Source organism: Passer montanus, unplaced genomic scaffold (genome assembly GCF_014805655.1).
Source record: "Passer montanus isolate IOZ18808 unplaced genomic scaffold, ASM1480565v1 scaffold10, whole genome shotgun sequence".
NCBI classification, from domain to species: domain Eukaryota; kingdom Metazoa; phylum Chordata; class Aves; order Passeriformes; family Passeridae; genus Passer; species Passer montanus.
Genome location: NW_024356505.1, coordinates 34,439,784 through 34,454,188, shown reverse-complemented (window position 1 = coordinate 34,454,188; position 14,405 = coordinate 34,439,784). Strand labels below are relative to the sequence as shown.

The following is a 14,405-nucleotide window of genomic DNA, read 5'->3' as shown; positions in this document are numbered from 1 at the left end:
CAATAAAAAGAATATTAAGTAAGAAAAAAAAATAGCTTCCAAATGTACATATAGAGCATTACCTGGAGAACTCGACTCATCCACTGAAAACTGTCCTCTTCTGTGGAGTCTGGCCTTTGCTCAGCAACAATAACTATCCTTTCATCGTGCAGCACACTGACAGAAAACACTGCTATTCTATAGGAGGAGAGAAGAGCATTTAGTGCCAGGACAGAGGGAAAAATCTGACTTCTGCATCAACCTTCTACAACTCTGATTTCTTTACTTACTAGTTAGACTCCAATTATTAATATATTTATGGGGAAAAGGCTAAAAGAACAGTTTTAAATAAGTTTCTGGAGTCAAAACAGCAGGCTTTGTTCTACAGTCATGTATACACAAGAATGTCAGAGCAGGATTGAGAAGTGAACATTCTTGGAATAAGAAAAGCAGTACATTTGGGTCACACCAAGGTTGTTGCTAAGATGTTATGTAACAGCCAGCATAAGCACCTTCCTTGGCCCCATCTTAGAAGATGGTAATTGCAACATCATTTTGTGAGAGGCCTGACATGTGATGGAGTGTGAGCATGTGCTATTGCACGAGGCTCTTCAGAAGTTTTGGAGTCTCCTGCAGTGTCTCCTGCTCACTTTCAGCACATGAGGAAGGTCACACAAAGAACCACTTTCACATTCAAAAACATCACTGTAAGGCATATTGGAATTTCAATGCACACAGAAAGGCTCCTGTTGAGCCAACACCCTCAGAATTAACCAGCTGTTCAACTGGAAATTTCAGTAATCACAGTTTCAAGACCTTGGTATCCAAATTCTTCCTCAACATTGCCTTGGGCTTCCCTCAGCAGTCTCCTGGTTTTGGCAATATGAACAGAACTGGAAGGAAACTACAATGCACATCAGGCATTGCTTTCTGAAAGCATCTGGATCATTTACACTTCATCTATGCCAAATAAAGATTTCTACATAATATGAAGAAAGAAAGGATCAAACCTCCCCCTGTAGACAAATTTCATGGGTTCCACAGCCAGTGCTGTTGCTACAATGTCATCAGCATTATGTCTTCTTCCACTGACAACCATCAAACCATCCATCTTGCCAATAACAAAGACCAGTCCACCTGGTCCTATAAAGCCTAGAAGTCCAGTCCTTATAAAAGGATATTCGGTGATAGGGCCACCAGAACTGGTCATGGGAAACACCTGCAAAACAGAAACATGGTTCTTCACTTCTGTACACAGAGATCAGGCTGCAAAATATTTCAGCTATTTTTTCTCAGATGGCTACTCTGAATCAAAGAAAACAGGTCACTGGCGATGCTCTTTATCCTTCACTGGCCACAAAGCAAGTGTCAGGAAAGTCCTACAATCATGTGTACCTGAGTTCCAGCAAATTCAATCCCACTCTCTTTACAATACACATTTTCAGTAACTGTGAGCCTGTAAATCATTTATGACCTTAAAAAAAATATACAAATCTACATCTTCAGTATTAAATAAAAACCCATGCTGAGCAGACTGCCAACCCGAGGAGCTGTGTATAGGTTAACTGAAAGCATAACTCATGAACATTTCAGTAGAGGTTTTTTCAGTACCTCATGCCCATTTCCAGCACAATATAAGAAATAGGCAGGCTAGAAGTGAAGCTATTTTAAGGTACAGGACATTAATGATTCTTTCAGCTGACTTTTATTTAAGGTCAATTAAGTTTTCAGAATACTAGTGATAATGTCTCCCGTAGCACACCAGGAAGTGAAAATACTGAAAATACTGAAAGCCCTACAGAGCACTTCTCTAAATGTCTGAACACCAGACATATGTGACTTCCACAGACAGATTCCTATGGCTTTTTCTACCCTAATTAGCACAGTGTTATCCTTTTGGCATGTGAGCTGCTCTGAGCTGCATTCTGACACAACCACACTGTCCTGCAGTTATTCCTTTAAACTTAAATAGTCTAAAGGCAAAAAGACAATGGCAAGTAGAACACCATGCCTATATAGTGTTCTTGAAGGCTCATCTGAAAAGAAAGGTCAAATTCTGCTGCCAGATGCCCATGGATGACTCTTATTGAACAGATTTAATGCTTATACATCCTTGGCCATAATTCATTTCAGGAGCACAAAACTCTTTGACACTCTAATAGCTGCAACATGAATTAAGCAGTAAAACAGAATAGAGATCCATTTTGAGAGAACACTTAAAATCATGTTTAACTTTAAAACAGAGTGGTCCTGCTCACTCAATGGCAGTTTATTTGCTTAGCTTTGAGAATAATTCTAAATCAGTCTAAATATGCTGTTAAATGGCTGACAGTTATGAATTATGAATGATATCATAATTACAGCAAGTACTACAAAATGAACAGAAGTACCTTTCTACCCTGAAGTATGCAAAATCCAGGATTATCACCCACACTGGGTATTGCCAATTGTATTTGCAGCATAAAAATCAGCTATCAACAAATTTCAGATCACAATAGCATAATAGGATTCCTGACTTCAGCTGTGGGATGTAGAATTATATCTACTTGTCTCCATTAATTATATAATGTGCAGTGTTTACAACATTCAGCTCTGCATTTTGCAGGAGGTATTAGTCACATTAGTCTATTAAAAGTGGTAATAACAGAGTTTTTAAGGAAAACCTAAATGTATTAGTGTTAATTAGTGTTAAAATAAACATTAAGCAATAAAGAATTGTAGCTTAAAAACTTTTTTTTTTCATTTTTTCTCTAATTTCTTCAGCCTTACACACGGTCTTCAGCAGAAGTTAATGATTACAAGTGAGCAGGTACTACAGAGCTATCAATACAGCTGTGTGCACTGGAGTCAGAAAACAGATTCCTAAAAGCCAAAAGGCTTTCACCTAATGCAATTCAAACAAAAGCAGATGGGGACTAATGGGGAAAAGGTTTCTCTGCTCTTCAGATATATCTCTTGAAGACTACATCTGTCAGGATTCTGTATAAATAGGAGCCTTAATGCTGGAAGTGCTGTGGAAATATTGAAAAGTGCTTTCTAGAGATACCAAGCAGCTTTTTTACTGTTTGCAATAATCAAATTCTGCACATAGACTTGTACAATATTACCTTTTGAACTTGGTCTTTTTTACTCCTTTCCTTCTGATTTTTTTCAGCTCCTGGTATCTTATTTGAACATTGTAGTAAATGCTCTTCAGAGCCAAAACTAAACTCACATAAAGATCTACTATTGCACTTAATGAAATGGGCTTCAGTGCAGACTATCCGGCTAGAATATAGGTCCTAACCCACAAGCATGGATTAATATTGCTATTCTTACACTGTTAATATCAATACTTCATGTCAAATATTACCTTGAAACAGAAAAAGTTCAAAAGGAAGGATTTTATATTGCACTTTTTGTCAACTTACCTCAAAAGTATTTTTGGTCATGCCCGAGAGTCCATAATATGATGTACCCGTTGCAATAGCACATACACAAAGTTCTCCTATCTCATCTGTTTTACAGAGCTGAGGAATTCCATCTGGCTTCACTGAACACATTATAGCTAGAGGGAGAAGAAAGAAATTAAAAAAAATATTATAAAATGAACCACAGAATAACATAAGTGCTGTGGGAAAGACATCATGGTGGAGATGACACAAACAAATGAATTACATGTAGACTAATGTCTAACAATCAGTTTTTTGAACATTACGATGTTCAACATTATCAAGTGATTTTCTATTATGAATTATATTTATACAAAGAATGCAAGGATCTTTATGTAAACTCAGTCTGTACATTGATAACAATACCTACTTGCCTTGCTCTTTGAAACTGCAGTTCATCTGTAATGTTGCTGTGAAATATGATTGTGTTCCCAGCTTTGCATACTGAAAACCAGATCTGACTCAGTCAGTGCAAAATGAAATAGCCTAACGGAGCCCTTGATAATTACTGCACAGCCAGGGAGGCAGACAACCAGGAAATCCACCTTTCAGAAAGTAGCAACTAACACCATATGAAAGACCAAGATATTCCAGCAGACTGATAGGGTTGTTTCACTGAGAATCTATCAGAGCTCAGACTCCCTCTGTCTGGTCTTACCAGCCTGCAGAGACAGCAGGAGCTAAACAGGAGGGATTAGAAAGCACTGGTCTGAGAAAAAAGTACTATTTTATGTCAACCATTTGAACAAGAATCAGGAATGCTGCTTTAGCTATCATCTCTGGAGTTGGAGTACAGCATTGGTAGATTTTGTAATTGCAAAGAGGATATGATGATCAGGGAAAGTAGAAAGGAATCAACATATAATTTAACTACAAAAGTACAAAATCTTTCACTCAGAGAATAAACCTTCATTAAATTTATCAGAACATAACATGAAGAGCAAGATGGCACATCTCTTATAATATCTTGTATGAAAACTATTAAACAACAAAGAATTGTATCTTCCTTTATTTTAAGTTGTTCAACTGAAATTTTGTAAGATGCATCATTATGTTTTATTGCTTTGGTCCATAACAGGCATTCTCTTACAAAAAAATACAGTATTAGCCTTTTCTAGTGTCCATAGCATCTTATTTAAAATGTAGCTGCCTTAAGAAAAGTGTTATCTTCCTCTTCAGAAGCACTGGTTGCAGTTGAATTTATCAACATGAACTTTTCAGTCATACCTGTTCTATCTAGTAGCTGGGTGATAGCACAAGTCCTTTGGAAAAACATTCTGCAAGCTTTCAGATAGCAATTTTATTGATCCTTAGCATAGGCTATGAAAATTTTCCCTACTGAAACATTTTGTCTTGCTTGGACTTATGGATATTTATAGCCACAGTACTTTAACTTCCTTATTTTCTCTACCATCATCTCACAGCTTAGGAACAGATGTGGTGGCAGGTTATTTAATACACATTGCTAATGCAAGCACAGATAGACTGAGGTAAATGCAGACAAGAAAACTTGGAATTTCCAACCCATGAAGTTTTGTAAGGTAATGCTTTTGGACTAAAATGTTTTCAAGGAGCCTGTGGTCCAAAGCTTGTAGTCCAGCAACAAAGTACGCTCAGCTGCAACTTTCTACTGCCAATTACTTAAATTGATGGATCATAATAAGTTTCAAAGGAAGTTCCTCACCTCCTGGCATCACTAAGCCAACATCCTGGACAGTCAGGACAGACAGCTTTTCTTCAGAGTCCACTCGGATCACGCCGTAGGTGAGCCCATGCATGGACAGAACTCCTCTCCCTGGTGGCTGGTTGCTGTCATCTGTTGGCCTACAAACAGGGGTTAGAGCATCAGTGCACCATCAGGCAGGTGTAAACACTTACTTGTGCTTAATGGACTACTATTGCACATACTCCTCTCTTTCAAGAGTTTAAAATTGCTCCTTCCTGCCTCCCCTGTTAGGCCAAATAAAATCCTGTTTTGCAGTCATTTCTGAATAATTACATCTTTTATTAAACACCCACCCAAATATATGGGGCTGCTGAGATGCAAGTAACCCCTAACATTTACCCAAACCAGCCTGTATTTGATTTTCAGAAGAATTTATAAAGATTGCCTTACCACTCAAGTAAAGAGCTGTTACCTAATTTTAAAAATACTGGAAGATGGTAGAGACGATGTGGAAGGAAACTGTAAATAACTTGTCAAGTAAATAACTTGATAAATTCTATATGTTATCTATTTTGATGCAACCTGGCATAGATTTACTGTCTAGTATCTGTGGAAGACACAAGGACTTTACCATCTTCATTTTAGTGCATATAATTGAATCCTTCCTGTTCTAATTTACCACACGAAAATGAAAACAAATTATGCCTTTATCAGTCATGGTCAAAACATTGTGGATGCAGCCTCTTGGTAACGCCTCAGTTTGCTCAGATTCATTGCTGTAAAATTCCACAGCATCAGCACAAGATGCCTGTCAGATTGTTTGAGTATAAAACCACCTGCTGCACCAGTGGATACAATTATACCTATGGAGAGCGTGGCTTGAGCAAATGAGTGTTGACGTATGCAAGTTACCAAGGCAGGGGAATGTGTCAGAGCTTTTCAAGTCTGGAAGGACTCTCGCACTGTCCTGCATTTTAAATGCAAAACTGGAAGGTGACATGGTGCTGATTTGAGTTCAGATTATGCATCCATGAAGAGCAGACTCCAGCTCTTTTCAGGATGGATAAAACAACCAATATTTAGTTCACAATTCTGCGTTTTTTGCGAATACTCCATCATGACACAACTATTTTTTAACAGATAATGTCCTTTGATGTGACATTTCTCCTCTACTGTGCTTGAAATACTAGATGGGCCTCAGCCAGTCCTGCTCATGTAAGCCTTGCCCTGATGGGCTCTATAAATTTCAATTAATAGGTTTTATGAGTCATATTTCTCAAGTGGCATTGTCAACAAAGAAGGATGTGATCATGCTTGAAATTGCATTAGAGCATAACAAATGGCACTAGTAAACAAGCACCTGTGATAAATAACACTCCCACCATGTAAAAGGAACTTCAGTGACATTATTGATCAACTTTCTCTCATCCCTGCTCCCCAAAACACACATTTTGTGCTCATGAGAAGAAAGGTCTCCTGCAGGCTTCTCACTGACTTCCAGAAGCAGAGGCCATCTGGACTTTCATCACATCCATTTTCTTGCACTACTTATCACACAAAGCATTTTGAGAGCAGCTCCTCCTACCATTTACAGATAATACAATCTATTTGACCACTACTTTTTTGCCATCCATTTAAAAGGGGAAAAAACCTGTCCTTAAACTTTTGCATTCCCTTAAGCAAGTGGGCTCAGACTAATATGCAGTAAACCAAAGGGGAATAACATGAATTATTTGCATGACACATCCCTTTGAATATTAGGTTTTGTGATTCAGCACTCAGGCTGAAATACCTCTAGCCTATTACTGTCTTTTTCTAAACTATAAGGTTATTTCAACCAAGAGCTGGTTTTGTTACTCCTTCTTGTAGGAAGTTCAGTAAAAATACACCATAGATTTTGAAAGAGTCAGAGCATTAACAGGGAGCTCTCTGGATTTCTGCTCTGCAGGGAGTCATTTTAATGCATACTTCAGCAGTAACTCTTTGGAAATTGTATGATAATGACTTTACTGTCAGTGGAGATGGCTTGAACAAAATGAAAAATACTACATCTCCCAAGTTCATCTAGCATTATCCTACCATTAAACAGAGTTCAAATAAAAGGAGATGTGTTCTGTAACACTCACTGCAGTAAGAACTGCTCTGTAATTACACAGTCATGCTGAAGATAAAATGCCTATTTTTTTATTTTGAATTATCCACAATGCTATGTGCTAATAATTTTTCTTTTTTAAGGTCTCAGCACTAGTTAATTTGGAAATGAATTTTTAATGCTTCAGAGAGCTACAGGCACAGAGCTTATGTCTAGAAGGGGCACACCAGTCATGTCATTATGAAGTTCTCCCACTTCCTAACCTGTGATTTGTGCCAAATTTTCCAGGGTTGGCCAAGGCAATTAGAAACCTGCTCAGTGCTCAGCACAAGAGACGTCTGCTGCCCATTCACTTCCTCTCTGAACTTACAGGCAAGAGTTTATTCCAAGGGAGCAAAGGCCTGCACAGCCAATGGCAGGGAAATCCATCTAAGGGAAAGACACTTGGTACTTGTACAAAGCAAGCAGGTGGAGCTGAATAAAGGGCTCTCTGAAATCCTGTAGTTCACAGAAAGACAACTAACCTGGGCAGGGTAAGTCCCTGATGGACTGCTTTCAGATGTTCCAAACTAATAATGAGGTGGTTGAAAATCAACCACACTCTTGGCCTCATGTCCTTCCTCCTGTAAATGCTCTGTTGGAAAGCTAATTGAAAATCTAGTTAAATTTCACTTGGACGGTGTATTTAGGAATTTGTGGCAGGAAGTATTTTACTTAATGCTATTTTAGTGCTTTACACGTTTATATTGCATGTTCTAACGTGAAACAATTATAATTGCCTGCAGAAACACGAACTGCAGAAACAAAGTGCTTACTGTTCAATGCACAATTTTTGGAAAACTCTGCCAAAACAGACAATAGTCACACCATTGGCTGTGTGCTACAGCCCTCCTGACAGGATACTGCTGCTAGAGTAAAGTCTTGGGAGAGGCTGAGGGTGCTGGGGGGCTCAACCTGGAGGAAAGGAGACTCAGAGGGGATCTTATCACTTCCTAAGTGACAAGGAAGGCTGTGGCCTGGAAGGAGGCTGTAGCCATGTGGGTCTTTTCTCCCAAGTAACAAGTGACTGAACAAGAAGAAATGGCCTCAAACTGTGCCAGGGGAGCTTTAGATTGGATATTAGGAAAAATTTCTTCACCCAAAGGGTCACGAAGCATTGGAACAGGCTGTCCAGAGAAGAGGCTGAGACGTGTGGAAGTGGCACTCCACAGTTTAGTGAAGGCTTTGCAGTGCTGGGTTAATGGTTGGATTCAATGATCTTAAAGGTCTTTTCCAACCTGAGCAACACTGTGATTGTATATACATAACACTTAACAGTTCTAGTAGCATTTAGCAGTTTTAGTAGAATTTATCTATTTTATTTCTAGTCACAAATCCCTCAGACTCAAAGATCATTTCCAGATGATTACTGAAAGTCTGTGAATGGTTAAAAAGTGCCTGTCAGCCAAAAGCAGCCTGCAGAAGGTCCTAATTCTCTCCAAACAGGGTCCTTAAGAATATGGCTTTCCTCAATGGCAATTCCACTTAATCCTCTCATTTTAATTAATTTTATGCTTATGGTGGCATTTTTACATTTTTATTTACAGAATTTCCTTTTGCATTTCAACTTATCTAATTTAGAATGAGATAAAATTACAGCAATGGGAGCCATAATGCATTCTGAAGTTAAATCATTACTCTAAAAATTCTTGTATGTCTTTCTTGGACATGAACAAATTGTAAACTATGCATATCATACAGAAGTTAAATATGCAGATTCATATTAAATTTTTTTTCTTCTTTTTTTAATTTTTTTTTCCAAATTACCAGACATACATATTAAGTGGATCTATTTTCACTGGTATAACACATACCTTCGAATAGCCACAGTGAGAGCTTCTGGTGAACTGGCACAGGGACAAATGACCTCCTGCCTTAGACCTTTACTTTGGAAGACATTGAGAAATGCATCACAGGAAGAAATGGACCCTGGGGTAAAGAAAAAAAATATAATCAGACAGAAAAATAATTTTATTTCTGAAGTGATATTATTCAAACTGCAAATTTACTGTTTAATATATAGGCTTTTCAGGAAAAATCATTTAAAAAGGATCCTTGTCCACTGGGAAATACATCATAGCTGCTACAACTATATATATATGTATGTACGTATGTATGTATAAGCAGTTGTGTATACGTGTACAGGGAATAAAGACTAATTTTTAAACATGAAATCTTTTCATTATGCTTACATAGAAAAGCCATTACTGCTAGATTTACTGTATCAATTCCATTGCAGTGTTCTTTTTTAGGATGAGGGAGGTTAAGGATTTAACTGAGAAATTCCAAACAAACTACTACAAACAAGCAGAACATCTCTATGCTGGAATCTTAATATAGATATTATATATCTTCTATAATACAGAAAAATATATAATATAATATACATTATATTTTCTATATATTAATATTAATATAATATATTAATGTGTACTACATAATATAGTATATATATTATATATCTTATATAATACAGAGAAACAGCTTATGCTGTTAATTGCCATGAAGTGATTCAGATGTGTTTCTCTAGAGTAGCTTAAGTATTCCCCTAAAATTCTCAGTTACTTCTGCAGCTGAGGACTGTCATTCAGAGGAAATGTTCTGATCCTTTCTATAGCTTAAGGTCTCCATTGCTTCAACTTTTATAGGTTCATTCTTTATACATGACTGTGATGTTAAACAAAACTAGATTTACTGCAACTTACATTACAGGGAATATCAAGTTTGTTTCAGGATGAGCTAAAGAAAAATATACTTTGCAAAAAATCCCAGATTGATTACTGTTTGCACAAATGTCACACAGTTTGTAGTAGACAAAATGCATATTTTGCAAATATTTTAGCTAAGACGGGTGAAGATTGAAGCTTTAAGAGCAAGAGAGAAACCCCTTCCTGTCCTGTGCTGAGCTTACATGGGTTTGCACCGTCAGCCACTATCAGCATCCGCAGCGAGGAGAGGTTGATGTCCCTCTGGTCTCGATGTGCCACCAATGCCCAGTGCATGTCTCTGGACTTCACACAGGCAACTTTTGCTGCAACAGCAATGACAAAATTACTAACACACCATAGAAAAGCTAGACAGCTGTGTTATCAATTTGCACTTTTGGTTTTGACTATCAAGGAAATTTTTTATATTCTTGTTCCTTACCTTTGTATTGACAGACTTTTTGTATCCATGACAGAGGATTGACTTTCATTAAGGAGTATGGAATACTTATGACATGCATCATGTTCATGACACTCTGAAATCAAAAACATACAAGGGTTTGATACAAAAATTGTGGTAACTACAAAAATTGTGTTATGGGCAGGGACATCTATGCAAAACACTCCGTTCTGGCATTCATCTTTTCCTATCAAGCTACCTACATGAAGATGAAACAGACACCCATTTTCCAATGCTTTAATTAAAGATTAAGGATTTATACTAATCAGATAGTAATTTTTATGCAGTACTGAAAGAGAATATTTTCTTTCTGTTCATACTCAAAGAGGTTCACTCTAAACAGAAAAAAATCTAAAATAAAACATTGGGTGAAGAATGTCTACATGTTAATATGTAAATAATATTATCCCTAAGCCTGATAAACTGCCATATATATGAACACTGTACTAAAAAGGACAAAAGCAGTAAGACACCTGTCTATGGAAATCCATCTCTGGCAAGGCTAAAAGCTACCAATGGTAGTGGAGCACAAATTATTTAAAAGACAGGAGACATAGAAATTGAAATCCTAGACTAAGCAGAAATCAATTTATTTTAATAGAAGACAAATGAAGGAGGTTTTAGTCCCTCTCTAGGTGAGCTAATTCCAGTATTTTCAACAAGGCCATGAAAAGTTCCAGGAAGTTTAGAACAAGCAGCTGAGTGAAACCAATGACAAACCCAAAGCTGAGCTCTCAGTCTGAGCTCATCAATTGCATCAGAGATTTCTCAGTGTTAAACAAACACCCTGTAAAGGAGCTGCTGCTTTACTTTTTGTTAACATTTAGAAATGTCTCCTCAGGGCAACATGATTCCCCTCATAGCAGCTCAGGTTAAATACAGTATTTGTTTTGGAAAACCTAGGTTTAAGAAAGGTTAAGTGTCCCAGTGGATTAGTCATCTAAACACTTGGAGAACTGCAAAAGATATAACTATCTTTTATCCTTTCAGTCTGGCACAAGCTTAGGTACAGGAAAACTGTACTGGCAAGTACTGAAAAAAATGAAGTTAAGAACAAGATTAATAGCAAAGGAAGACACAGAAAAGCTCTATTACACATTTGGTTTCAACCAGTGATAAAGATGTTCTTTTTAACATTAGATACTTGTGGGTGTTAAGCCTAATCATTTCTGCTTCAGAAATGTTATTACTGCACTTTGATAGTGAAAACAGTGTAACACTGCATGGGAAAAATACATCAGATCACTGGGAATCCTGGGGATCCCCAAAATCATGGGACCCCCAAACAATGACCCTTCAAGACTTGACATCTGTTCTTAAAATGATCAGTGAATAGTAAACAATTTGTCAGTCACTGATTGCAACAGCACCTTAAGAAGCAATCCTTAAAAACATGTCAATTGTCTCCCATGACAATTGAGGAAGACATTCCAACATCAAGTAGAAAATTAATGCAATTTAAAGTATTGGGAATATTTAATGTTAGCAAAAACATCTGTTGGAGGGAGTTTTGACAGGGAAGCTAGTCAGGGGCAATAGAACTATGCCAGTGGATCATATCCCTACAGAGGAAAATGCTAATTTGATTTGTTTCTGCTATAAAGTTTGATCTCAAAATCACATATTGGTGAGATAACATGATAAGAATGGGATCACAATATTTGACATGATATATAAAAATACACTGACATCTTTCCCATGCTCATTATGGGTAAATGCCCTAGGAGAAGATCATGGGTTTAAATGACATTTATTTTGCTTTCAAAGCAGAAAAAACTGTATTAGAAGGAACTGTAGGATATCCCAGTTTGTGACAGCACTAAGCATATTAAGTTAGCTTATTTTCAAATACTCAGAGAGAATAAAAAAACATACTTACTGTAAGAATTCCATGCCATAAACCAACATCCTTCTTGAAATCTAGTACATTCACAATTGTTTCAGCTGTCCAACAAAAACAAAGCAGAATTTATTTTTTAGAACATGGCATTGACCCAAGGCAAACCCACTCAAAGGAAGGAAGCTTCAGTATAACATGACTGATGACCTCAAAGGTTAACTTTCAAAGTAAATCTCCACTGCAGGATTTATATTAGTTAAGACATTATTTGTACCTCTCCTATAGATATTTTAAACATGAACATATTTCCTGAAACAAATGAAAAAAAAAATCATGTTTTTAAATCTAGAAGCCTTTGGCACTGGACTGTGTAAAACACAATATAGGAGATGGATGAGAAATAAATGACAATCCCCAGTTGATTTTACAGATGATGTACACTGATGATGTACACGTTTTAAGGATGATGGGCACACTCCATACCTTCTGTGTATCCACATGCCTGGGTCAGAGCTTGGCAGTGTGTCAGCAGTGCAATCCTTGTCACAGTTACCCCAAGCACACTTCCATCTTTACATGTTTTGTACTAAAAAAGAAATCAGCAGGGAAAGTCAGTGTGAAAGAATTGCCATATTTCCATTATTTAATAGCTATGTTTAAAGTGTTTCCTCTGCAGATAAATGATGGACACATCTAATGACTCTATTTTAAGAAGGCAGCAATACTGGGAAGTTTGGAGGCATTTCTTTGTTAAAAGGCAATTTTTTAGGCTTTCTCTTTTTACTGGAGATTCCCAGGTTTGGTATCTGAAATCCATGTGTTGTTTGAAAACAGGCATTATGCAAACATAACTCTAACAATTCTGATCGTGTCAGTGACTAATGGACTGGCTAGATTTAGCAGAGAATAACCTAGTTCAGTCTGTTCAGTGTTTACATGTTTGATTTTATAGGCCAACCACTAAAACCCAGCTTCTCCCTTCTGCATCTTATAAGGCATGTGATAAGAGCTGACTGCAGAATCCTTGCTGGGTGCTGTGATAATAATCTATGTGTCTGAAAGACACAAGCACTTTGATCAGAAGAATGTGATACTCATGAAAAAGCAGCAGAAAAGAGGTGGGAGGCCATTGGTGATTATTGAAATTATTTTTGTAACTTTATATGTCTGAGAACTATCAGGAGCAGACAATAAATTAAACATTTATCTTTCTCCATTATGAAGATAATCAGCAAGATTGAGAGTGAAGACATCTCTGCTTCTCTAGCCCAGTGTTCTGACTGCACAAAGACAGGAAACACCTTTGGTCCATTCACTTGCTCTTAGACCCTTTGAAGAATAATTTAAATTCAATATTAACACCACTGAATTCAAAGCATTTGAGTCTATGCAGAAGGGGGAGAAAGTGATGGGAAAAAAAGGAGGAAAATTAAATTCAACAGCATTGCTAACTTTCCCTTCCTGATGCTGTTCTGTTGTTGGGAGTGTGACTCATAAAGCAGTAAGTAACAGGCAAGCATTTGAACAAGAAATTCTTTCTTTTTCAAAGGGTCTGAAGGTTGTGACATGAGAACTGAAGCTTCGCTGTGAACCTTGTCATCTATCCATCCCAAGGCTAGCAAGCAAGCCCACACTGAACAGAACCAAGATTGCACAAGGCAAATATAATATAACACTGCTGCAGCCACATAAAAATGTTAATGTTAGAAACACCCAGAATACAATTTAACATTCCATTGACTTTTCTGAAATCAGTATTGGTCGAATTTATTAAACAACATTACTTATTAACAACCTAAAGCAGGATGTTCTTTGCTTCTGTGACTACTGAATGAATAATGATGTTTACCTAATCCAGGGTGCCATATGTAATGATCTGAGGAGAAGATGCATCTTCATTAACTCACCTCAATGTAAGCTGTGTCATTGTTGGCATCCTTGATGTGTGGGAACCAGTCACGAGGTGGCTTGGAGAGGTGTTTAGACTCAGTGACAAACCACAGCAGCTTTGGCCAGCCTGAGGTACAAACAAAAGCCAGATTTCATTGAGTTTCTGCTGGATAAGACAAGACAAAAGCTTTCCCTGCCAGAGTTTTATTCTTGAAAATCTGGGTCACCATTACCTAAACATTGCTTCATTTGAACCTCAGTGTAGTATGGGAAAGAAAATTTTGCAGATCTGCTTCCTTAACA

At 37.3% G+C, this 14,405-nt stretch overlaps 1 protein-coding gene across 5 annotated transcripts in view; it reads right to left on the bottom strand.

Moving 5' to 3' along the window:
* DIP2C (disco interacting protein 2 homolog C) overlaps positions 1–14,405 on the bottom strand; it is a 310,372-nt gene that overhangs the window by 65,851 nt on the left and 230,116 nt on the right. For all 5 annotated transcript variants that reach the window (XM_039707449.1, XM_039707465.1, XM_039707457.1 and 2 more), the window contains 10 exons: positions 14,120–14,229; positions 12,696–12,798; positions 12,252–12,316; positions 10,355–10,448; positions 10,119–10,238; positions 9,022–9,136; positions 5,095–5,234; positions 3,390–3,526; positions 990–1,198; positions 63–177 (listed from right to left, as the gene is read on the bottom strand). In XM_039707449.1, coding sequence (XP_039563383.1) covers positions 63–177; positions 990–1,198; positions 3,390–3,526; positions 5,095–5,234; positions 9,022–9,136; positions 10,119–10,238; positions 10,355–10,448; positions 12,252–12,316; positions 12,696–12,798; positions 14,120–14,229 — 1,208 coding nt within the window. The remainder of the gene's footprint in view (positions 1–62; positions 178–989; positions 1,199–3,389; positions 3,527–5,094; positions 5,235–9,021; positions 9,137–10,118; positions 10,239–10,354; positions 10,449–12,251; positions 12,317–12,695; positions 12,799–14,119; positions 14,230–14,405) is intronic.